Source organism: Poecilia mexicana, unplaced genomic scaffold (assembly GCF_051168715.1).
Source record: "Poecilia mexicana isolate PSO_F unplaced genomic scaffold, ASM5116871v1 scaffold_12, whole genome shotgun sequence".
NCBI lineage: Eukaryota > Metazoa > Chordata > Actinopteri > Cyprinodontiformes > Poeciliidae > Poecilia > Poecilia mexicana.
Genome location: NW_028263381.1, coordinates 24,741,067 through 24,766,986, shown reverse-complemented (window position 1 = coordinate 24,766,986; position 25,920 = coordinate 24,741,067). Strand labels below are relative to the sequence as shown.

Genomic DNA, 25,920 nt, shown 5'->3' with positions numbered 1-25,920 from the left:
GGCCAGCTGCTGTTGTCGCCGTCTCGCATTCTGATGTCTCTGACCAAACACTTGACCTTCAACATTAATGTTAGAGGGTCATAGTTTTATAAAATGTTGCAGGAATGCCAGAAATTTCTTAATTTCTGGCACTTTATCTTCTCAGAATGCTCTCAATTTTCCTGGTCCTACCTTCTGGATACAACTCTCCTAGATACAGTTTCCTATCATAGTGAGCCTTCCCTCTCATCGCCTGCTTACTGGCTGTTCTGGATGCCAACTGATAGGCTTCACTCATCCTTGTCCTTCATTTTTCTGCATAGTCCTGGTGAGAAGAGTTTTGGTCCTTTTCACTGAGACCAAATATGAGATCAATGGGGAGCCGGGACTGACGACCAAATAAGAGGAAGTAGGGAGCATAACCATTAGCTTCACTACATGTGCAATTGTATGCATGGACCACTTTTGGTAGAGAATATTTCCAGTCTTTTTTCTCAATTTCTGGAATATTCCAGAAACAGGACATAGCAAGAAGTGTCCTGTTGAACCTTTCAACCTGGTCGTTCCCCTGCGGATGGTATGGCGTTGTTCTTGACCCGTTGACCCCACTGAACTTCTAGTGAGGAGAATAGTTTGTTTTCAAACTCCTTCCCCCGGTCATGGTGCAGCTTTGCAGGGATAAGCCTGAGCAAACCATGTGAAATGGTCCATCACTACAAGGTTGTACTCATACTCACCACTGCATTTCTCCAGATGTAAAAAATCAATGGAGACTAACTCAAATGGGTATGTAGTGATGATATTGGTAAGAGGGGCTCAAGCGGGTTTATTTGGCCACTTTCGTTTCAAACAACTGCATACATGTTTTGTTGACCATGTGATGATGGTAACTGCCCACTGTTCTGATTTTGTTTCCCTACACCTCACTTTTTGTGTTTTCCTTTTCCCTTTTTCTCAGGGCTCGAGGACAGAAGATCATAAAGAGGCTTAGCTTTGCAGGAGAAGTTTGGGATGTAACTGCGATAGTAGGAGATAAATCCCAATAATTTTCTCAGTCCTCCCACTGTGGATGTTTTTCTCTCTCTCAAAGCCTGCACAGGAACAATATCTGCAGGATCAGATGGATGTGTATCCATCTTTTGTTTCCAGCTTTTCAAGAAATCTCACTTGGTTCCTAAAGATGTCACATTTTCTCGGTGTCAGCTTGACCACTGTTTCCTGGTAATTCAAGTGATTCAAGTGGTCTTCAAATGTTTTAGAGTGCAACAAATTGTCATCCAGGTAAGGCAAACAAATCTCATCACGTAGCCCAGCCAGGCACTCTTCCATGGACCTCTGACACTCTGCTGGTGCTGATGATAATCCAAATGGTATTCTCATCCATTCATACAGACCCCATGGCGTGATAAATGCAGTGAGCAGGCGGCTTGATTCTTCCATGAGCATTCTTCATGAGCAGTATCATTGTTCACTGGGATTCTAAAGCAGGACCAGGAACTCTGCTGTAGGCACACTATTCCTTCATTAACCCTTAATCCTTCTGGTAGCTGTGACTGGGACAGAGGTTCAAACAGGACTCCTTGCTGACCTGCGACCGGGCCAGCTTGTGTACAGCACTTCACCATATTCATCGGACCAGCTGGGATGGTGAGGTTTTCTCTAGATGCTTTAACAGTACTTATGCCCTATTCCTCATTCATATTTCTCATGACTTTTAGAAATACCTTTGGGTTGGGACACTGGATTGGGACCTCATCTCATTCAGTAAGACTGTTCAGTATTCATTTCAGTTTAATTTCTAATGGTCCACTTACCTCTCATCTTCCCTGCTTTCAGAACTCAGACGATCCCGATCCAGTGGTCCCAGGACAAGAATCACACATTCATTGATCTGTTAACCCTTGTATGTGGAAATGGGGCCCAACCAACCCCACACACGTAAAACTTGTACCATTATATTTGCCTCAGACCTCACACACACAAAGATTAAAAATAAACAATATCTGATTTTTCCTGTCTCCTATTTGTGTTTTGCATGTGGATCAAGGGGGTAGCTTCAAACATGACAGAAATGTGTTTATTATTTGCTGAAAAACATAAAGCATAACTGCAGCAAAAAGGAAAATGTAGAATTTGAATCTAAGACATATTTTTAAAAAAAGGAGCTGATAGAAACAGAAAATGTCCAAGGAGAAAGACTGCTGTAAATTCAAAGAAATCAGGAATGACCAATGAAAGGAGGAACACAACATCCTGACATACATCGAGAATCTTTGGAAACAGAAAAAAACATGGATCCTGGAATAATCCTCAACATCCTGGATCCATGAAAACATGTTTCTGAATGAAACAGACATGTAGAGACTGAACTCTTAAGCAATGAGAGAGTTTTTCTAACAGGAGGAAAATCTTTAGACTCAACTCAGAGCAGAAACACTGAGGAACCAGGCCAGGTCCTCCAGGACCCAAATCCAGGAATAAGAGGTTCAGTGAATGTGGTGTTGAAGGTGTGGAGGAGGATCAGTGAGTCAGAGGAGACTCTGTAGAAGGACAGAATGCCAGCAGGACAGTCCACATACACTGATACTCTGTGAGAGACGGAGGAGGAGAGACGAGTTGCTCTGTTGTTGTGACAGACAGAGAAACCGTCATCATCAGAGCAGCTCATCCTCCAGGAATGATCATTCCATCCAAACCTAGATTCTCTACTGTCTCCTTTCCTCCTGATTCTTCTGTAACTCACTGATATATCAACTCTTCCTCTCCACTCGACCTCCCAGTAACAGCGACCAGTCAGACCAGTTCTACACAGCAGCTGAGTCTGATCAAATCTGTCTGGATGATCAGGATATGACTGAAGCTCCTCCCATGTCACCTTCCTGTTGTCTTCAGACAGTTTGAGGTTTCTGCTCACTGTGTTTGTGTCGATGGTGAGTTGACAGGAATCTGATGGAGAGAACAAACACAATCCAGCTGCAGTTATTGATCATTTATTGATCTTTGATGATGATCCTGAATGAGTGATGTGACAGTTTGAAGATGGTTGAATGTGAGCTGCTTTGTTGTCATGAATCAGATGAAAAACACACTTACACTTCCTCAGACCTGGTGTCAAGAATCGGCGTCCAGCAGGCTCCACCCTGAAAGGAGGAGGGGGGTCAGACCATCAGTCTCTTTCAGCAGCAAACATGGACATTACATGTCTCTCAGACACACATTGTCCTCCACTGAGACAGGAACAGTCCAACACTGTTTTAAAGTCCTTTATGTCCTCTGTAGATCATCATGGAAATCTAACTACTGAACTCCTCAGACTCCGGAATGAGTGATATGACAATTTGAAGACGTTTGAATCTGAACATATTCATTATCCTCTTTATTCTCGCCCCCAAAATAACCAAAAACACCTGAAAAGGTATACCCAAATTAAATCAGCTGCTGTTCTTGAACAGTTTGGAGTACATGCAAAAGTTTGGTCTCTTTATGAAGAAGGCAAGCTAAACGCTAACCTCCCTGACCTTCCCACCTAAACCTCCCCACATGACCCAACTTTCACACCTCCCCGCGCTCTGATGGTACGCTGTGCCCTCCCCCCTTGTTCTCGCTGTAGCAGTGGATGATTACAAGTTTCCAGTATTTTCAAATCCAAAACTTGGCAACACTCTTACACCTATAATTATCCATTTCTGTGAGTTGTGAAGTTCTGTCTTTCTTAATGTAACTGAAACCCAGTGGTGCATAAAGTAGGTATGCAGCGCATAGGGGCGCTGCACCAGAGGGGGCGTCAAAACCCCGTCTGGAGGGGGCGGCACGCCGATGATGTCTTCGCATACATTTCAGCGCGCCCTTATGCTCCTTCACCTCGCGCACATGTAAATGTAGCAAGTTTTACCTTTCACGTGTCGATTTATGTTTTCGCATCCACCTGAAAAATATGTAGTTGCGACCCTGCTGAAACCTTTCTACTTATTCTAAAATTTACATTTTCCTCTCAGCCAAAACATTTCAATACCAATATCTGCATCTTGATAATATTAATCTGCATATTTTTGACTGCCTGTCCATCAGCCAGTCACATTCTTGTAGATCTGTCAGTGGAAGCCCCCCCCACCCTACGATGCTCCTGGTGTGTGAAGACAGAGACAAACAGAACTCTGATAAGAAACAGTTTCAAACAGATTTTGTCTCATCCAGTAGATGGGTTGGTTTCCCAGGTTCATTCAGCACCAGGTTTTGTACAGTTTTTCACTGGATACTTATTGCCTTTGAATCTCGACTTAAAAACCACCTGCTTAGAGTTGCTTATGGGACATAAGCAACAATTGGGATTTGAATCCCAACCGGGGTTCAAGCGATAGGGAGAAAAGGGGTGCAGATTAGAGTCCCCACGCTGTTGAAAAGGGGTGCGGGTTGGAGTCCCGCCCGCGGTTTCTTTTTTTTCTGCCCTTTTTTTCCCTCTGCCCTTCAAATCAACAGATTTGAAGAGCAGAACTTTGACTCGGTAGGAAATGTAATGTTTTTGATTGTTTATTCAATGTTGCATGACTGTGATTTTGTGTTTAATGCTGTAAAGCACGTTGAAATGCCTTGCTGCTGAAATGTGCTATACAAATAAAATTTGATTGATTGATTGATTGATTGATTTGCAAAGTTACACAGTGAAAATTGATAGCAATACTTTGAGTTTTTTAACTGTCCCAAGAGATAAAATGAGTTTGAGAATGTCAAGTCATATTTTCACCATGTTATTCATTCTAATTATCATGGTTCCAAACTATATATTTAATTAGAAAATTAATATTTAGCTTCAATCTAAATGTTTTCCAGAAGACTGACTAAAGACATTGCAAGTGCAGCAAGCTCTCACTAGTCTGGCCTCTTAAAGCTCCTTTGTAAACGACACATTTCTTCTGAAAAAAAGAGGTCTTGAATCCGACGGTTATCATTAAGTCTTTACTGGACTTAAAAGGAAATAAAAATAACAAACAGATTCAAAACAAAAAGAAAGCGATGGTCAAAAGACTGTGTTACTCTCAAGGTGCCGGACTTCTACAATGAATAAGTGCTTTCATCTTTCATAAACTAATTAGTCAATAACCAAACAAAAGGCACCATGTAATAAGATTAAACAATTACAGATGCTTATCTTTTTCAAATAGCAGAGTAACAAATGAAACTTATGTAAACACAAAATAACATTTTGTATGAAGTTTCAAAAATGTATAAATGGCTCCTACAGATATTTCTCCCTCTTCCTCCTCTATCTGTCATGATTTGCAGTTTGTGGTGGTGAGGTAGAAACGTGGTTGGACCCAGGATAAGAAGTAAATGATGAAGGTTTTAATGAATGAAATTAACAAAATCCAGGCAGCACAGATGAGCAGTGACAAAAGCTCTGAGTCTGGTAGCAACTGGTAAATCAAATGATAACTGACAGTAAACACAAGAGAAAGATGGGACGAGGATCTGACAAGGAGCAGGGAACACAGGTGGGATTAAATATACAGGGAGACAATCAGGGGAAACAAGGGAGAGTTGTAAACAATCAAGGGGTAGACGGGACAACACAGAGAATCAACAGAACACAGAAACTTAAATGAATACACGGAAAAAACAAATCATTACACTATCAGACCTTCTCTGCTCCTGCAGCAGGTTCCTCCATACCTGAGAGCTTCCAGTCTCCAGTCTGGATCCTTCAGTCCAGCCGACAGCAGCTTCACTCCTGAGTTTCCTGGATGATTGTAGCTCAGGTCCAACTCTTTCAGATGGGAGGGGTTAAAGGTCAGAGCTGAGGCCAGAGAAGCACAGCCTTCCTCTGAGACCAAACAGCCTGATAAGCTGCAGACACACAATTCATCACATGATGAGAACATTGAGGGAGAGCCCAAGGTCTGAACTGGACACTGACGGATGGATGGATGGATGGATGGATGGATGGATGGATGGATGGATGGATGGATGGATGGATGGATGGATGGATGGATGGATGGATGGATGGATGGATGGATGGATGGATGGATGGATGGATGGATGGATGGATGGATGGATGGGTTTGTAACATGTGGAATAAATAAGAAAGCCAAGCAACTGCTGGATCTGTAATAATTCATCATTTTGCACCTAAGATGCAACAATTTGTCAAGAGCCCAGAGTTACCTGAGAGTTTCCAGGTTGCAGTTTGGACTCTTCAGTCCAGCAGAGAGAAGCTTCACTCCTGAATCCTGCAGGTTGTTGTTACTCAGGTCCAGTTCTCTGAGACTGGAGGACTGGGAGCTGAGAACTGAGGACAGAGCTTCACAGCTTCTCTCTGAGAGGTTACAGCCACTCAGTCTGAGGAGACAGGGAGGAAAATTAGTTGAATAATGTTCAAGAGGAACATTGTTCTTCTTGGAAATATTGAAACTACTTTTATTTTACAAATCTTTATATTACTCTTTCTTGTGAAGTTGTTTGTTCTCCAGAATTGAAATACTGAACTACAGGCAACAGGCAGACTGTCAAGAGAACTATTAAATTCTACCATGAACTGAAATAATCCAGCTTCCGATTTAGAAAAAGGAGGAGTTTTGCAGACTGAATATGTAACATCATGACCAACAACTGAAGGACCTTTGTTTCTCTTCTACTTGTGGACTGCGATAACGTGACATTAGGGACAATGCACCAAGACATAAACTGAAACAACATAGATCAATATTTATCTCACCATCAACAGATTTCTATCAAAAATACCTGCAGTAACAATGTGTCCTTACAGAGCTTTGTTGGAGGCTTTAACCACTGGCAGCAGCCTCAGAAGAGCCTCCTCTGAAGCAGAGTATTTCTTCAGGTCAAACACATCCAGATCTTTTCCTGATGACACTAAGATGAAACCCAGAGCTGACCACTGAGCAGGAGACAGTTCATCTGTGGAGAGACTTCCTGAACTCAGAGACTGTTGGATCTCCTCCACTAGAGAACGATCATTCAGTTCATTCAGACAGTGGAACAGATTGATGCTTTTCTCTGCAGACACATTCTTTCTGATCTTCTTCTTGATGTACTGAACTGTTTCCTGATTGGTCTGTGAGCTACTTCCTGTCTGTGTCAGCAGACCTTGTAGGAGTCTCTGATTGGTCTGCAGTGAAAGTCCCAGGAGGAAACGGAGGAACAAGTCCAGGTGTCCATTTGGACTCTGTAAGGCCTGGTCAACAGCTCTCTGATGGACAGACTTTAGTTTAGGTTTATTAAATAATGAAGATTTTTTAGATGTTTGTGTTTCTTCCATCAGGTTGACTCCAGAGTTGATGAAGGTCAGATGAACATGAAGAGCAGCCAGAAACTCCTGAACACTCAGATGGACGAAGCAGAACACCTTGTCCTGGTACAGCCCTCTCTCCTCTCTAAAGATCTGTGTGAACACTCCTGAGTACACTGAGGCTGCTCTGATATCGATGCCACACTCTGTCAGGTCTGATCCATAGAAGATCAGGTTTCCTTTCTGCAGCTGATCAAAAGCCAGTTTTCCCAGAGACTCGATCATCTTCCTGCTCTCTGGACTCCAGTGTGGATCTGTTTCAGCTCCTCCATCATACTTGACCTTCTTCACTTTGGCCTGAACCACCAGGAAGTGGATGTACATCTCAGTCAGGGTTCTGGGCAGCTCTCCTCCCTCTCTGGTCTCCAACACATCCTCCAGAACTGTAGCAGTGATCCAGCAGAAGACTGGGATGTGGCACATGATGTGGAGGCTTCGTGACGTCTTCATGTGGGAGATGATCCTGCTGGCCTGCTGCTCATCTCTGAATCTCTTCCTGAAGTACTCCTCCTTCTGGGGGACATTGAACCCTCTGACCTCTGTCACCATGCCAACACACTGAGGAGGGATCTGATTGGCTGCTGCAGGTCGTGTGGTTATCCAGAGGAGAGCAGAGGGAAGCAGTTTCCCCCTGATGAGGTTTGTCAGCAGAACATCCACTGAGCTGGACTCTGTAGCATCAGTCAGGATCTCCTTGTTGTGGAAGTCCAGAGGAAGTCGACTCTCATCCAGGCCATCAAAGATGAACAGAACCTGGAAGTGTTCAAAGCTGCAGATTCCTTTGGTTTCAGTAAAGAAGTGATGAACAAGTTCCACCAAGCTGAACTTTTTCTCTCTCAGCACATTCAGCTCTCTGAAGGTGAATGGAAATATGAAGTGGATGTTCTGGTGGGCTTTGTCTTCAGCCCAGTCCAAAGTGAACTTCTGTGTTAAGACTGTTTTCCCAATGCCAGCCACTCCCTTTGTCATCACTGTTCTGATTGGTTGATCTCTTCCAGGTGGGACTTTAAAGATGTCTTCTTGTCTGATTGTTGCTTCTGGTCTGTGTGGTTTCCTGGATGCTGCTTCAATCTGTCTGACCTCATGTTCATCATTGACCTCTCCAGTCCCTCCCTCTGTGATGTAGAGCTCTGTGTAGATCTGGTTCAGAAGGGTTGGACTTCCTGCTTTAGCAATCCCCTCAAACACAGACTGGAACTTCTTCTTCAGACCACATTTAAGTTGATGTTGACAAACAGCAACAGGATGTTCTAAAATAACACAAAAATTAAAATCACTAACAAAACAAAATTGTCTCCTGAAGATGATTTAAATAAATGTGATTCCATTTCTTCAGACATCAGTAAATGTGTCATTTATCCATCAGGTCAAACCTTTGTAGAAATCCTCTTACTGCTCTGCAGACGGTCAGCCAGCTCCTCCTGCTTCATCCTCCTCAGGAAGTTCAGTGTGATCTTCATCGCTGCCTCTCTGCTGCTCCTCCTCTGCTCTTCATCATCACCTCTCAACATCTCATCATCCTCTCTCTGACTCTCTGAGCATTCTGGGTAATCTGGACTCAGAACCTTGTGGATCTTCTTCAGCTCGTTCTTCACAAAAGTGACAATGTTTTCCTCCAGCAGCTGGAACAGAATAATAGATGACGGAAACATCAGACTGAAATCATGGAGCCAAACACCAGATGGATGTTGGACAGACTGACAGTCCTCTGGTCTACAAAGTGCAGCATGGAGACGACTGTGAACAGAACCATGGAAAAGTAGTTCTTGTTCATGTACAGACCATAAATATGGAGTCCAGCTGTGTCTGATGCTGCTGGGCAGACGGACCACTGGGAACCTCTGAGCTCTGCTGGTCCACTCTGTGGAGGAACCAGGAACAATCAGGAAGGCAGGAAATATTCATCCAGCAGGATTCACAGAGAAAATCACTAAGATGGTGGTGGAAATGTGTCCCACTGTTAGTCTGACTTGGAGCCAGGAAGCAGCAGAACATCATCATCATCATCATCATCATCATCATCATCATCATCATCACCACCCATCATTAGAACAGAGCAGCTGATTTAGATAATGGATCAAACCTCTCTGAAAATATCACTGGGATCATCTGAGTTCTTACTGGTTCAGTTTCCACTGTTACAGCAGTTAGAAACAGCTCACCTCTCTGATGGTGGAGATCCAGGAGATTTAAAGAGGATGGGATGACTTTTTGACTTGTCGCTCTTAAAGGACACACAGCTGGGTCCTGGTTCTGGTTCTGGTCTGAGTCTCTGATGGATCCTGACAGAAACATGATGATTAAAACTGAATCTGTTCAGTCTGGATGAAGCAGCAAAGAGGAGCAGCAGCAGCTTCATCACCACGTCTGTTTTGGCCTGATATAGTGAACGCTGTGTGAAAAGGGCTGTGGACAGTTAGAGATGGTGACCTCACCTCTGACCTTTGCTCTGGCTCTCATCTTCCCCACACAGAGTGGTTTTAGAGGGAGGGACTCCCTCCTCTCTGTCCTCACACTGATCCATGCTGCTGAATTCACATCAGCTCACACACACTTTCTAGCTTCACCTGCAGAGGAAACACACATCATTCATCTGCACATCAACTCTGATCATCCTTTACATCATTAGTGCTGGAAAAAGATCAGCTGCTCCTCCTCTGATTGGCTCTTCTTCTCTGCTTCATATCAGTGTCAGGTGAATGCAGTCAGACAGCAGAGAGGCAGAGGAAGCTGCATCAGCTGCTGCACTTCTACTATCAGTCCACTAGATGGAGACATGGAGCAACATTTACATTCACTGGCTCAACCTGAACTTCTACTATCAGTCCACTAGATGGAGACATGGAGCAACATTTACATTCACTGATTCAACCTGCACTTCTACTATCAGTCCACTAGATGGAGACATGGAGCAACATTTACATTCACTGATACACTGATTCACTCTGAACAAGAAGTATTTTACTTAGGTAATTATTAATATAAATATAAATATTAAGTGGATTATTTACTGCATCAAAGTTAAATCTTTAACAATCTGACTGAAATGAACACAATTCAACATGGATATTTTATAAGTATAGTAATATAATATTTTGAAACGAAGCAACAGGAAACTGTTTCAGACTTTAGCAGTCCAGACCAGAGTTTGTTTCCTGGAAATAAAATCATGAAGCAGTTTGTTTAGCAAAGAAAACAAAGAAGCATCAGCTGTTCTTCATGTTTATTCTAGTTCATCATTAATCTAGTAGTACTGCAGATTAATTTATATACAGCAGAGAGTTGAAATTTAAAGCAGAGATTAGGAGTGTACCTGTTCTCCAAACATCAGAGAGCAGAAAAAGAAGGAAAGTTCCTGAAGACAAAGTCCAAGTAGAAAACAAAGCAAACCTACAACAGCTTGTTCAAATGATCCAAAGAGCTGAAGAAGAACAACTGAACAAACTGAGACCAAACATCCGGGCTGAGGCCAGACTTTAGCAGGTGGATTCAAACCGAAAGCGAAAGCAAATGTGGCGGATATTACGTAACTGATGACATCACAGCTCATCCGATCTGTAGTTTCTTCAGAGTAGTAGAACCAGGAAGTAGAAGGCCTCAGTCTTCAGTGAAATGAAAGGCGGGTTTATAAAGTCTTCAAGAGGAAAGAGAGGAGTTCTGATGACAATACGTTTACTTACCTTTGGTCATGACTGTACTGAGTATTGCAAAAACATTAACATTAGTATTTTAGTTCATTTAGCTTAACACATAAAAAATGTGGAAATGCATACAAACTAAATATTTGCATTCTAAATTTACAAACTAAATAAAATAAATTATTTTCCAAATTAAAAATTTAGTTTTCAAATTTAATATTTATTTTCAAAACTATGCCCTGCGACAGACTGGCGACCTGTCCAGGGTGGCCCTGCCTCTCGCCCGGAACGTTAGATGGAGATGGGTACCAGCAACCCTCCTGACCCCACTAAGGGACAAGGGTGTAAAGAAAATGGATGGATGGATGGATTTTCAAATCATTTATTAATCTCCAGTTCAATCCAGTGAATTGATGCTCTCAGTTTTCCAAACAATCTACCAATGGAGACAGCAAACTGTGCCATATCTACTCAACTGCAGGAAATATGCTGGGCATCTTGATTTGATTGATTTGATTGATTTGATTTGTTTCTTTATTCCATACAGGGGCCTGCACAGTGGTGCAGTTGTTAGCGCTGTTGCCTTGCAGCAAGAAGGTCTCTCCAGGTTCTCAGGCTTCATCCCACAGTCCAAAAACATGTCTGTCAGGTAAATTGATCTCTCTGAATTCTCCCTAGGTGTGGTTGTTTGTCCTGTCTGTCTCTGTGTTGCCCTGCGACAGACTGGTAACCTGTCCAGGGTGACCCCTCCTGGACAGGTGCTGGTGCTGGAGAGGCACCAGCTCCTCTCCCAACCACACTAAAGGACAAGGGCGTACAGCAAATGGATGGATGGATTTCAAACAGGTTTTTAAAAACAAAAAGCAATCAGTAGGACAGAGAAAACATGCATACATAACCAAGAACAAAATTATTTGTTTACCACTACTTTTCCTTTTGAAAAGGATTAGAAAGAAGTGAACACTTATTTAATCCTACCCCTTATCTTTAATTTAATCATATTTAAATATATTACTTTCTCAATAATTACATTTTTTTTTAAAAAATTACAACCATTTAATATTTGTGTGCCTGTTTAATATAGTGTGTTACAGAGCCAACAAATAAATTAAGTTACATAGACAAAATGGTTACAAAGTAACTCATAGCAAGACAAGAAAATGTATGGACAACAATAATAGAAATAATGACAACTGTAAATAACAACCAGACATACATCATCAGAATTATTACGAACTCCTTTATATTCTTCTTAATTTTGTGTTATATAACAATAAAAAATGTAAAGAAAAAACAAACATGGAGAAAAATTCTAACGATGGACGATAGTAAAATAACCGTAATAAGCTACCAGTAGTCGTAATAGTAACACAGAAGAAATTAAGGAAAAACTCATATTTGTATTAATTCCCTTCTTCCCTGTACAGCCTCAGTAGCATTGATTTGTATTTATTTTAAACTGGTTGATGTTTAGACATTGTTTTAGTTCCATATTCAGTTCGTTCCATTGTTTGACTCCAGATACAGTGATACAAAATATTTCCAAAGTTGTTCGGATACTACATGTTCTGAAATTCAGTGTTCCCCTGAAGCAGCAGCCACCCTCCCTTTCACACAGCATTTTCTGAAGATGTTTAGGTAACAGATAATGGATTTTATACATGAAAAGTACAATTATATATTTCACAATGTCCTGCAATTTTAATAAATTAGACTTAATAAATAAAGGATTTGTGTAAGAAAACTAACATTGTGTATTACTCTGACTGCTCTTTTTGCAATAATGTTTGTGGTTGTAACGTTGATTTATATGTATTTCCCTACACGTCTGCACAAAAATTAGATATGACTGAAACATGGAACAATACAAGATGTGGAATAACTTAATATTCAGATATCTTGCTTTGGCCATAAATGAAATACTTCTTGATACTTTATTACATATATATTTAATGTGAGATTTCCAGCAAATTCAACCATCTGTTATTACACTTACAAATTTAGTTTCATGCGTTCTATCTATGTTAACAACCTCTATTGTCATGCAGTCTGGGCCCTTTTGTTTATTGTTAGTGAAAATCATGAATTTTGTCTTGCTCAAATGTAGTGATAACATATTTATATCAAACCAGCTTTTAATCTTAAGAATTTAAGTGACAGTATCAAAAAGTTGATGTAGATTTTCACCAGGAGCTAAAATACACTAAACAAAAATATGTCAAATATAAGAGTTTTTTGAATATTTGGTTTATATAGAGAAACTCAAACTATATTTTCAGTAATTCCTGATATTCATATTGGCACTAATAACATCATGGTTTGGTCATTTGTAGCAGATTGACAGTCCTTTGAACATGATAGGGGTCAGGCTGAGGAATTTGCAGAGCATGATAGTTGGCTTCTCATAGGCGGTTATGCACAGTTTGAGGTGCGATGTGTCTGTTGTGCAGACCAATAGTGTCATCAGCTATGTGTGTCTCTGGTCTTAACCGATCCCGCAGTGGGACGAGCTGGATGTGGCGATCTGGTGCTGGAGTGGTCACACGTGGCTGACGTGGATGAGGTCGATTTGCTGTAGAGCCAGTCTCTTGGAAACAAACTCTTAAACGGCCAATGATCCAATAATGGACATTGAGCCCTGCAGCTAATGCTCTGGTGGACATTGCTGCATCCAACATGCCAATGTCACGCTCCCGCATAACTTGCGACATCTGAGGTATTATGACTTGTGACAAAATTTGACATTTTGGGTTGGCTTTTTATTGTCCTCAGTCCAAGGATTGTCCAGCTGCTGTTCATTTTGTCTGATCACCTACTTGACATGCTCCACCCGTGCACTGAGTAAAACAACAACTCACTAAGTAATGCTCACTGACACCAAGTTGGATTAAAAATTATACACAAATAATTTGGATCCCAACACTGACTGTGGAGGAACAACAAGCATAATGTCCAAACATTCAGACTGAAAATAGAGCTATTGCCTTGCAAGGTAGAGCTGTTGCCTTGCAGCAAGGAGGTTCTGGGTTCAATTCCTGGCCCCGGTCTTTCTGCATGGAGTTTGCATGTTCTCCCTGTGGATGTGTGGGTTTTCTCTGGATACTCTGGTTTCCTCCCACAGTCCAAAATTGCCCCTAGGTGTGTGTGCATGGTTGTGTGTCTCTGTGTTGCCCTGCCACAGACTGGTAACCTGTCCAGGTGACCCCCACCCCTCACCTGGAACATTAGCTGGAGAGGCACCAGCACCTCTCCTGACCCCACTAAGGGACAAGGGTGTAAAGAAAATGGATGGATGGTATCAAATGCTTTTTGGAGATCAGTGAACACACCTACAGCAAAATATTTTTATCCACAGAGTCAGTAAAGTCCTCAATAAGTTCAATTAGTGCATGTGATTCTGATTTATGTCCATCATCAACTCCCTCTGGTCCAGCACCTCCTCCATTTAAATTTCACGTTTTATTAGCATACATATGTGTCAGTCATGGGCGTAGGTTTGGGTAGGGACGGTAGGGACATGTCCCGACCAATATTCACGGGATATGAAAAAGTCCCAACCAATTTTTGCCATATTGGCTCAAAGAACGTGGATCTACGATCTTTGATTAGCAGCAACAGGCGGTGCGCGGAACGGAAGCTTCTTAGCTTGACATTTATTATGAGCCTCCGAGACCGTGTCGGAACGGTGCTGTCGGGGGGGTGGGGGGAGGGGGAGTCAGTTGAATCGTCGGACGTTCTTTGATTAGCTGCAAAAGGCGGCGGCTAGCTGGGCACACGCGTCTCCTTCTGAGTCTCCGAGACCATGTCGCCACCAAAAAAGAAAAGGACAGACATTAGAAGTTATTTCGCTACGTCGGCTGTAAGTACAGTGAGTGGACCCATAAGTTAGACATCTATCACGCAACGCATTTGTTGTAAAGTCCGGTGTTTAGTAAGGTCAGCACTGAATGTGAGGTAGAATAGGTCTGTTAATTATGTAATATTTTTTCACATAGGATGCTCAGACAGCAGAGCAAGGGGCAGAGCAGAACGATGGAGAGGTGGCTGGAGCTTCAGGGCTCCAGGTGAGGAGCCCTGGAGTTATTATTGATTTCTTCTTATCTGCAATTGTGTTTGCTGTATCCAGAGGATATTTCTTTTGATCTTACTTGTAACGTTTGCTGAATTTTGTAAAGGAAAAAGTAAAGTGTTCTTGAACTGATCTGCTGAGTATGACTGTATCTGGTTGTATACACAAGATGTATGATATGGTTATGGTTGGGGGGAGGGGTTATTAAGCCAATGTGGTTTCCCCCCCCTTCTCAAAAAATGTTCGGTGCTCTTGGGCATTTCACTGTGCTGCCGGGGGGGGGGGTTGGGGGGTGTCAAGGTCCCCACCAAGGTCCCCACCAAAACTTAGACCGAACCTACACCCTTGGTGTCAGTGGCTTTAATGTATTCAGTCTCTACAGAGACAGTTGATTGTTCTGATGTTGGACTCATCCAGGTGGTGAATCTCTGAACAAACTGGGTCATGATTGGAAATTTCACTGAGTTCATGTCAGACTGAACTGCAACCACTGCTGGTTGATCTTGTTTGGGAATTTTTGAGACTGGAAAAATGTACCTGTTGCTCGTTGTCACCACTCGTCTCCCAGGTCCGTTGATGCCGTGTGTAAAAGTGAAACCAAGACAACAATCACTGTTCAACTTCACAATCAACTAGAATTTTATTCAAACAATCAAGTGGATAAAATCACACCAACAGCCCAATATATTCCTCAGGAACCAAAGGCACAAATAAGAAATTAATTACAGTACCTTAGAAAAATACAAAAATACAAAGACTCCAGAGAGCGTTGTGGGTCACAGCCCAGCGATCTGATGAGCCGTTTTAGCTCAATTACTTTTATATCAAGGTGTGTTGTTTTGTCTGATGCGTTCCAATGTATTGTTTAGAGTTGGTCTCTGCCTGCGTACAAGCAGCACCATGTCGTTACATGCTGCCTGTACGCCAGCCACCCTGCAGGTGCTACCAAGACCAAGGGATGAATTATTTGCTGTCTAATCCTCCCTGCACATTTTCCCAGGGTAGGAACAATAGATGTGTTCATTTCATACGGAAACATTTTACTCAGGAAAGTGGGACCGAAGTTTATCAGCTATCCATGATTTTCATTCTTCCAAACTGCTTCAAACTGGTTCCTGAACCGCACAGAGCTCTGCTGACCTCTGACCTCTGACCCAGGGCATCAAACAGCAGATTCTGATTATAAAATTGGCACGTTTCATATAATATCTTCAAACTCTTACAAAACAGACATTAACAGTTTCAATACCAAAACATTTGTTACACTCAACATTTTCTGAATAGATTTCTACTTCATTGGTTATAATGAACGAAAACATTTTCAGATGAATATATGACTTACACACTTGTTAAGACTGTGATTTAAAATAAAACTTACTGATTAGACTAATTTTAATCAAAGTGTGGTCATTATATCTAAGAAAAAATATTCTACTGATCAGATTATTGATTAAATCATAAATCTAAATCTAACCTACATTGAGGCCTACTCAAAACAATCATGATCAATCTAATGTTTCCACATGTGCTACGGTTAAACATCACTAAAAGTAGAATAATCAAACTAAAATGTCCAACAGAATGTTTGAGTCCGTTTACAACAGATGAACCAGACGGCCTCCCAGCTGGATGCAGCAGCTGAAAATCAGGCGCCTCTCTGGGACAGGGAGGACGCTTCAGAAGCACTTGTGGTGGACGATGGTTGAGCCGAATTCATTGTACTCCTGCTTGCTGATACATATCTGTTGGAAGGTGGAGAGATTGGCCAGGATGGAGCCGCCGATCCAGACCGAGTACTTCCTCTCTGGTGGAGCTATAATCTATCCACAATGAAACAACAAGGTCAAGAAAAAGATCCAAGCTTGAGAGGAAATCTTAAATGATCCATGTTCTAGATTTGCCATCAAGATTAAAGTCTGCAGGTTTGTTGTTGGTCAAGTTTCATTTCTCCATCCTCTGTAGGACATTATCAACTTGTTTCAAAATAACCACCTGCAACAGCTGCATTAGGTTTCTGGATGACCTTCGACCTGTGAACTCATCCAGGTATACTGCAAGAGGTATTACTCAGGCAGGTCTGTGGGCACCAAGGACCATCATACCTTGACTTTCATGCTGGATGGGGCCAGGTCAGTGATCTCCTTCTGCATGCGGTCAGCGATTCCAGGGAACATGGTGGTACCGCCGGAAAGGACAGTGTTGGCGAACAGATCCTTACGGATGTCCACGTCACACTTCATGATGCTGTTGTAAGTTGTTTCATGAATACCATCAGACTCCATTCCTAAAGAAAACAGGTACAGGTCACTGAAGTTTGGGACCAGAAGTTCACTGAATGCTACTAAAGAGATTTCAGCGTTTGATCATCTACTCATTACAGACCGATGAAAGATGGCTGGAAGAGCGCCTCTGGGCAGCGGAAACGCTCGTTGCCAATGGTAACGACTCGGCCGTCAGGAAGCTCATAGCTTTTCTCCAGGGAAGAGGAAGAAGCTGCCGTCTGCATCTCCTGCTCAAAGTCTAGAGCCACATAGCAGAGCTTCTCCTTGATGTCGTGCACAATCTCACGCTCAGCTGGAAGTCAGAATAAAAAGGTCATAGCAGAGCACAAGGTCAAGCCTTAAAGGTTGGTTTAATTCTGACTGAGCCGTACAAGTGGTAGTGAAGCTGTAGCCTCTCTCTGTGAGGATCTTCATCAGGTAGTCTGTCAGATCTCTGCCAGCCAGATTCAGATGCAGGACGGCGTGAGGAAGAGCATGGCCTTCATAGATCGGCACAGTGTGGCTGACACCATCACCAGAGTCTATCACAGTACCTGAGAGATTAAAGTGCAAGTCAGTAAACGAAGCAATCATGAGTCACTTCAGAAGCCGACTCTGTTTCATGATTCCCTGACCTGTGAGACGACCGGAGGCGTACAGCGACAGGACAGCCTGGTTGGCCACATACAGGGCAGGAGAGTTGAACGTCTCAAAGATGATCTGGAACAGGAAGAGGATTCGTCTCACTTCTCTTTACAGATAAAGTAGAAGAAAGTCTCTCCTCTGAACTGGGTCAGGTCAGAACTCACCTGGGTCATCTTCTCCCTGTTGGCTTTGGGGTTGAGAGGAACTTCTGTCAGTAGGACCGGATGTTCCTCCGGAGCGACATGGAGCTCGTTGAGGAAGGTGTGATGCCAGATCTGAAGAGTTCAGGTTGACCACAAGTCAAGACAGTACGGCCATTATGAAGGACAAAATGCCAAGATTTTAATGGCTTTAAATCAGGGCAGCAGTCTTTGTATCAGCACTTTCAGAGCAGCTACTGAGCTTTAAACCCAGCCACGTTTCTCTGCTACAGTCACTGATAAACCCAGAGCATCAGAACCAAACTAAGTTCAGTGTTGGAACCAACAGCATCATGTTAACAGACAAAGTGATCTCAGCTTTAACTCACCTTCTCCATGTCGTCCCAGTCGGTGATGATCCCGCGCTTGATGGGAGACTTCAGGGTCAGGAGGCCTTTCTTGCTCTGGGCCTCGTCTCCCACAAAGCTGTCCTTCTGGCACATTCCCACCATCACACCCTGCACACAAAGTCAGTCAAACTGCTACACCATCACACCTGAGACTGATGAAGGTGTTCCAGTTCCTACCTGGTGTCTGGGTCGCCCAACAATGGAGGGGAAAACGGCACGAGGAGCATCATCCCCTGCAAACCCAGCCTTGGACACACCGGAGCCGTTGTCAACAACGAGAGCAGAGATATCATCCTCCATTTCTGAAGAGAAACAAAACAAACTGTCTTCTTCCCACAAACCTCAGCGGGGTTTAGCCTGAAGTCAGCCAGGATGTGAGCAGTGATGAACGTAGGAAAACCTTCCACCACACCCAAGTCGCGGTGGACTTACAGCTAAGCTAAAAGTGAACCCTTTCCGTTTGCCGCTTCCCTCCATCTTGCTTGCTAATGTAGAATGCATTTTATTATCATTATACAAGTTTACAACGAAATTAAAAGCCCTATTTCCAGTGCAGACATGTACATTAAAAAGAAGTGCACGTAAAATGTATATATACAAAAATTTACCAAATTTAAAAATACAGAATATGAATAAATACAAAATACATATAAATATTGCACAGAGGTAGTGTTGTTGCACAGTGTAAATATTGCACAGTAAATATCACAGTGGTTATACTGGAGGTAGGTACCGGGGAAGGTAGGGAGAGGGGGAGGAAATAAGTCAGTGCATGTGTGAATTTAGGATTGTTACAGCGTTTGGGAAGAAACTGGTTTTAAATCTGCTTGTCCTTGTCCTAAAGCACCTGTAGTGCTTCCCGGAGGGCAGCAGGTCAAACAGTTTGAAGCCAGGGTGGGAGTTGTCCTTCAGGATGTGTTTTGCTCTGTTAAGGCACCATGAGGTGTAAATGTCCAGCATGGAGGGGAGAGGGCAGCCAAGGATTCGCTGTGCTGCTTTGACAACCTTCTGAAGCCTCTCCCTGTCTGCCACAGTGCAGCTACCGTACCATACTATGATACAGTACGTCAGCAAGCTCTCAATGGATGAGCGGTAGCAGGTCAGCAGCCGTTTGGGGTCCAGATTGTGCTTTCCAAGCACTCTCAGGAAGTGTGATCGCTGTGATGTTTTCTTTCCAGCCGATGCCAGCTGTAATGAGGACGCCAAGGAACTGGAATGAGTGGACCCTTTCTACACACTCGCCATTGATGTAAAAGGGAGCTGGGTCAGTGCAGTGCTTCCTGAAATTGTCAATGATCTCTTTGGTTTTCTTGGTGTTCAGAACAAGATTGTTCGCTGAACACCAGGCTGTCAGTTTCAGGATCTCCTGTCTGTAGGCTGTTTCATCTCCCTTTAAGGTTAGTCCAACTACTGTGGTGTCATCAGCAAAATTGACAATGAGGTTATTGTTGTGGGTCGGACTGCAGTCATGGGTGTAGAGGCAGTACAGCAGGAGGCTCAGCACACAGCCCTGTGGAGGGGCCGGTGCTCAGCATACGAGTAGAGGGGAGGTGTGGGCCAAGTCTCACAGTCTGGGACCGATTGGTGAGGAAATCTTTTATCCAGGTGCATGTAAGAGGGGGGAGACCAAGGGTGACCAGTTTGGTTTGGAGAATATCCGGAATTATAGTATTAAAAGCTGAGCTGTAATCCACAAAGAGCATTTGGACATAGCTCTCCTGTGCTCCAGGTGGCTCAGTGCAAAGTGGAGAGCTAAGGCTATGGCGTCCTCTGTGGATCTGTTTGTTCGATATGCGAACTGGTGCCGGTCGAAGTCAAAGGTAGGTAGTCTTTGATGTGCGGGAGAACAAGTCTCTCGAAGCACTTCATGATTACTGGAGTGAGGGCCACAGGGCGGTAATCATTTATGCTGTTGATTGGAGACTTCTTCGGCATTGGGACAATAATGGTTGATTTTAAGCAGGACGGGATAACTGCCTGGGGCAGAGAGAGGTTGAAGATTCTGGTAAAGATGGGAGCAAGTTGATATGCACATGTTCTGAGCACCTTGCTAGGTATTCTGTCTGGACCAGTAGCCTTTTTGGGGTTCACTGCCAGGAGCACAATCCCTTGAAAGCAAAATGAACTACCTGAAACTGAATTTAACCACCAAAAGGAAAACAACAAACTGCTGCATTCTCATTTTCTGCGAGATATGGCTAAACTCATCTGAACCTGATAATGCCATCAGTCTGGAGGGGCTAACAAATTTTAGAGCTGACAGGAGCCATGCTCTTACTGGTAAATCCAAGGGAGGTGGTGTTTGCATAGGCCATCAGGCTCGAAACATCTGCTGTGTGAAAATCCCTGGGGAAGGTCATCATATGAAAAGCTGGAGGACCTGACAACATTCCAGCAAGGCTGATCAAAGAATGTGCAGACCATCTAGCCCATGTGCTCACGGACATCTTCAACAGTGCTGCACCAGACCATTGTCCCCTCATGTTTTAAGTCAGCTGTTATTATTCCAGTCCCCAAGAAACCAACCATCACATGTCTCAATTACTTTCGACCCATTGCATTAACATCTATCATCATGAAGTGCTTCGAGAGAGTAGTTAAGGATCACATAATTTCTATACTGCCTCCATCATTTGACCCTTTCCAGTTTGCATACAAACCTAATCGCTCGACTGAAGATGGCATCTCCACTGCTCTTCATCTGAGCCTGGTACATCTGGAGAAAAGAAACACCCAGGTACAGATGCTGTTTTTGGATTTAGCTCAGAATTTAATACAATCATCCCCCAGGACTTGGTATGCAAACTGGTCCCTTTGGGCTTCCATACTCCACTGTGCAACTGGCTGCTGGACTTCCTCACCGACAGAACTCAGTCTGTCCGTGTGGGTAATAACACCTCCAACGCCATTTCTTTGAACACTGGTTCCCCCCAGGGCTGTGTCCTGACACCCCTGCAGTTTATCCTGATGACCCACGACTGTAGTCCCAGGTTTAACACCAACCACATCAAGAAATATGCAGACGACACAATAATTATGGGACACATTCAGGATGACAATGAAGTGAACTACAGAAAAGAGGAACAACATCTTGTGGACTGGTGCAGAATGAACAACCTGCTCCTGAACGTCAACAAGACAAAAGAGATCGTTGTCGACTTCAGAAGGTCCCGACTGAACCACACACCTGCCCTCATTAACGACAAAGCATTGGAGATCGTCAGCAGCACTAAGTTCCTGGGGGTTCACATTACAGACAACCTCAGTTGGACAACTCACATCACTTCACTGGTGAAAAAGGCACAGCAGCGCCTGCACTTTCTGAGACGAATGAGAAGAGCTTCCCTCCCTCCTTCCTTCCTCTCCACCTTCTATAGAGGAACCATTGAGAGCTTGCTGACCAGCAGTATCTCCATCTGGTCTGGGAGCTGCAAGGCCTCAGACTGGAAGTCTCTGCAAAGAGAGGTGAAGACAGCAGAGAGGACCATTGGGCTCCACTCCCCCCTATCCATACCATTGCCTACAGACGCTGCATTCCCAGAGCAAACCAGATCTTCTCTGACTCCACCCATCCTCTCCAGGGTCTGTTCATCCGGTTGGCATCTGGCAGGAGATTCCTAGCATCCGCTGTAGAACAACCAGACTCAGAAATAGCTGTCTCCCACTGGCCATCAGATTGCTCAACAATCCCATCACTAAAACTGCTTGAAAATACTAGGTGATATATATTTAGCAATACATTATTATTTGTTTATGTAATTATAGGCACACTTGTGTTTCTGTGTGTGCTCCGGTGGCCAAGCGATGACATTTCATTGTCAATTTTACTTTTGTTTCTTTGTGCATCGACAATAAAATAAGTCTATGTCTAACTTCCTGCCTGGTTCCTTCAGTCAGAGCTGCTGAGTGGAACCAGCTGGGCAGAGGAACCCACACTCAATTCAGAACATATCAATTTTGACCAGTCAAAATTCATATTCAGATATCTCCAAATTAATTAGATCTCGAATTACACAGCATTTCTATTTAAGATGTCTTAAATTATCATTCTGACTAGTCAGAGTGACGTTACTCATATCTTGACCATTTTGTATAGTCAAAACGTCCCTGACTTACATAGCATTTTGAAAGTTTAATAAAACAAAAAGTAGAAAAAAGGGAAACATGTTTGAAAACGGATCGCTTTCATGTTGAAAATTGGTTGACAGCACTATTAAGATTTTCAAAGCGGTTTGCTGGAAATGAATAAACAGGAAATTCTTTGCAGATTTCTGAAGCAGTCTCAAAATCCAAGATGTTTTGCGTTCTCTGCATATCCAACATTGCCAAGTTCTTTCAACGTTGTGGCTTTTACTGACAATTTTGTGCAGGAAACATAAAATTCTGCAGGCTGTTTGGAGAGCACAAAGGGGCTTCCACGCAATTCTTAGTTCAGATAGCTAATAATGTAATTTTGACTATTCATAAGTTCGAGATATATTAAATTGTAATAATGGATATGTGTCCCATCAAATGACGGATCCGGTGACATCATTTGAGATATCTTGAGAGGAATTTTGACTCATCAAAATGTAATTGAAGATATGGTGATTTATTTTTCTTACTAGTCAGAATATAAATGCAGATATCTTCAGTTACCATTCTGGATAGTCAAAATGTAGTTTTGTCTAGTAAAAATGCATTTTTAGATATCTAGAATTTAATTACGGATAATCAGGCGAAACCAAATTTATGATAAAACGGCCTGCCATACAGCAGAACCAGGAAGTTGAAACTTTGCAGTAAAATCAGCACGTTTGATTTCCATAGACATAATAAAAGAGTAGACCCACATTGGCTGCTCGGATCCAGAAATTACGGCGGCCATCTTGGAGCGGTTGTCCATCCTACCTACAGCAGAAGATGCCTCAGCACTGCAGGATATTTTGTTAAAATCAACCGACTGCTGTTGTCAGGGCTCAGGGGATAACTTTTCACAAGTGAGAATATTGTTTATATTGTGTGAATAGAATATTAATGTACTGTATCCATGTCCAACAGCGAAATGTCAGCTAATTTTAGCTATAGTGCTTGGTGTAACACAATATGAAGACTAATATGAAGATTTTGTAAATCTTAGAAAGTTAAAATTATATTGTAATATTTATTTCTAAGATAGTGCTCTGGTGTCAGATAATCTAAGTCAAACAATATATTTATGTCTGTAGACAAAGTCTTCATGAGGAAGGAGAAAAGTTTTGATAAAAATCCGGGTTTACTTATTTTGATCATAGCTGTAGTGATGATTTAAAAAATGTTTGTTTATTTAGCATATGACAGGAAAAAATTGTAAATGGATAAAAATGTAAATATTTAGCTCCACAATAAATAATTTGACTGAATTGAACAAATTTTACATTAATATTTTACAATAATATGTAATATTTTCTTTTTGAAGGAAGCAACAGAAAATTGTTGTGTTTGACTTTAACGTTGAGACCAGAGTCTGATACCAGGAAATAAAATCATGAATCAGCTGTTCATCTTTGATTACAGTTAATCAGTAATCTAATAATCCCTGTAGATTAACCAAACAGCAGAGATTAAACTTTGATCTGAAATCAGAAATGAATCTGTTCACTTCTGATTTCAGAGAGCAGAAACAAGAGGAAAGTTCCTGAAGACAAAGTTCAAGTAAAAACCAAAACAAACTCACAATTTATTCAAACGATCCAAAGAGTTGAATATCTGATCAACAAACTGAGACCCAACAGAACCACAGCAGAACCATTGATGTCACACCAGAACAGGTGAGTTTAAACAGAAAGTGTTATGAGGAGAAATGAGCCCAAACTAGTCTGACTGGTGAGTCTGACTGGAAATCAGAGGAAAGTTTACCTGTCTATGTCTGTCGTCAGCATTTTGAAACAAACTCCTGGGTTTCATAGATTTTAGTGCAACACAAACATTTTCTCTAAACTGACCTCAGAGCAGCTTCTGGTTCAGGATCAACGGCTCTGAACCGTTGATTTTTGCTCTTTTCACCATCTGGAAGATTCCAGCTCCACAGTTCTCATGTTGCATCAAAACTGAAGCAGCAGATCAGGAAATGAAGAGGGTGTACTTACTTCTGACCATGACTGTAGAGATGATTGATGGTAAAAAGAATTAATAGTATTAGTTTAATTAGCATGTCATAGAGGAAAAGTGCAAATTCATTTTCAAAGAGATATTTTCACCATGTTATTCATACATACATAAATGTCAGATAAAATAAATAAAAAAAAATTTTAACTAAATATTTATTTTCCCATCTAAAAATTGTAATTTTCTAAGCATTTCATTTTCCACTTTACATATTTAATTATCTATTTTCATTTGCAGTTAGGCAGTAGGATGCACCATCATGTCATGTTTTCAGTTTTGCTTCCATTCAGCAACAGTTGGTGAACAGGTTTAATCCAGTTTAATTGTTTTTCTTGCTACTACCAGCAGAATGTGCAACAATGTGTCGGGTCTAGAAACTTAGAACAGTCATGAAACACAAATGAGAGAGGAGACGTGAATAAGGTTTTACTGGTGAGGAGAGCAACAGAAAAGAGATCTCAGTTACAATAAATTTCCTACTGCTCTGAGTCTCTTCTACCTCTTTTATTAGAGATTAGGTGCCCTGGTTAGTCAGATTGAAACTGCCTATAGGGGTGGGGGAAATGCAGTCTCAATCACATTCCAGTTCACACGAAGCATTATTATTAATTAGAAAACTGTGCATCGAGCCACGCTTCAACTGATTCAGTTTATCAAGTTCCAGCCAGATAGGCCGAGCTGCAGCTCGTCACGTGAAGCAGGTCATCTAGTCCTTTCTCATCAGAGCGATTTCTCCTAAGGACGGGGAGAACAATCTGTTGTTAGAGATAATCGTGTTGCAGAAACAGTCTGAGAGTCGGTCAAAAGTTTTCAACACAGCAGTCAAAAGCTTTAACCGACATGGTAAAAAGCTAACACTTCAATGTAAGAGTGAAAACAACACATAACAACTCTAACATTTCCCTCCTGTTTTCTCACTGTTACATAAGTGTGAATTACCTAAAATCTAAGAAAAGGAAAAGGAACAATAAAATGCAAGTCATTTTTTTCTCCACAAAATATAAACACATGCTATAAAGAGAAATGTAATGTATAAAGGAAACAGCAGGAAAATCACTTGTTTCCACATTTTCAGTGTAGGAGTCAGTCATCAGATGATTTAATCTGTTTATCGGTTACAAGACATCATCATATAATCCTCTGTCCAGCGCGTCTCCAACTGGAACATTAATATTTTATATTAATATTCCAGTCTGTGTCAGAGGTTGGCCTGACCAGCTGATAGCTGATCACAGCAGGGTTAAACGTCTTTAGCATCATGCTATGACGTGCCACTTGGAAACAGTCCTTCCCACTGCAGACTGGTCCAGTTTTTTCTTTTGATGGCTTTTATGTAGACCCAGTCTCCTAGG

General features: G+C 42.2%; 2 protein-coding genes across 3 annotated transcripts; both read right to left on the bottom strand.

Moving 5' to 3' along the window:
• Positions 1–2,042: 2,042 nt before the first annotated feature.
• Positions 2,043–10,772, bottom strand: LOC106909152 (NLR family CARD domain-containing protein 3-like). Its single transcript, XM_088011162.1, has 10 exons — positions 10,593–10,772; positions 9,715–9,846; positions 9,442–9,561; positions 9,062–9,140; positions 8,673–8,901; positions 6,738–8,529; positions 6,139–6,312; positions 5,647–5,820; positions 3,073–3,119; positions 2,043–2,925 (listed from the first exon to the last, which is right to left on the bottom strand). Exons 2-10 carry the CDS (start codon positions 9,801–9,803, stop codon positions 2,402–2,404), a joined length of 3,228 nt encoding a protein of 1,075 aa, XP_087867288.1. The 5' UTR covers positions 9,804–9,846; positions 10,593–10,772; the 3' UTR covers positions 2,043–2,401.
• A 4,829-nt stretch (positions 10,773–15,601) lies between these two features.
• On the bottom strand, positions 15,602–25,920 carry LOC106911418 (actin, cytoplasmic). 2 transcript variants are annotated; one of them, XM_088011163.1, is made up of 9 exons: positions 24,406–25,920; positions 18,620–18,744; positions 18,422–18,550; positions 18,057–18,167; positions 17,883–17,967; positions 17,640–17,801; positions 17,369–17,560; positions 17,089–17,270; positions 15,602–16,806 (listed from the first exon to the last, which is right to left on the bottom strand). In XM_088011163.1, the coding sequence occupies exons 2-9, from the start codon at positions 18,740–18,742 to the stop codon at positions 16,663–16,665; spliced, it is 1,128 nt and encodes a 375-aa protein (XP_087867289.1). In that variant the 5' UTR covers positions 18,743–18,744; positions 24,406–25,920; the 3' UTR covers positions 15,602–16,662. The 2 variants fall into 2 exon arrangements, with proteins under 2 accessions (XP_087867289.1, XP_014833705.2); XM_014978219.2 differs by lacking the exon at positions 24,406–25,920 and adding an exon at positions 24,138–24,388.

What these genes read in the sequence shown, in the direction of transcription:
- LOC106909152 (XM_088011162.1), bottom strand. Translation starts at nt 9,803, where the DNA reads ATGGATCAGTGTGAGGACAGAGAGGAGGGAGTCCCTCCCTCTAAAACC. An exon ending in TGCAACCTGGAAACTCTCAG is followed by an intron (nt 5,821 to 6,138) that starts GTAACTCTGGGC and finishes GTGTGTCTGCAG; the next exon opens with CTTATCAGGCTGTTTGGTCT. An exon ending in GACACCAGGTCTGAGGAAGT is followed by an intron (nt 2,926 to 3,072) that starts GTAAGTGTGTTT and finishes TCTCTCCATCAG; the next exon opens with ATTCCTGTCAACTCACCATC.
- LOC106911418 (XM_088011163.1), bottom strand. Translation starts at nt 18,742, where the DNA reads ATGGAGGATGATATCTCTGCTCTCGTTGTTGACAACGGCTCCGGTGTG. An exon ending in CTACAGCTTCACTACCACTT is followed by an intron (nt 17,561 to 17,639) that starts GTACGGCTCAGT and finishes TCTGACTTCCAG; the next exon opens with CTGAGCGTGAGATTGTGCAC. An exon ending in CTTCCAGCCATCTTTCATCG is followed by an intron (nt 17,271 to 17,368) that starts GTCTGTAATGAG and finishes TGTTTTCTTTAG; the next exon opens with GAATGGAGTCTGATGGTATT.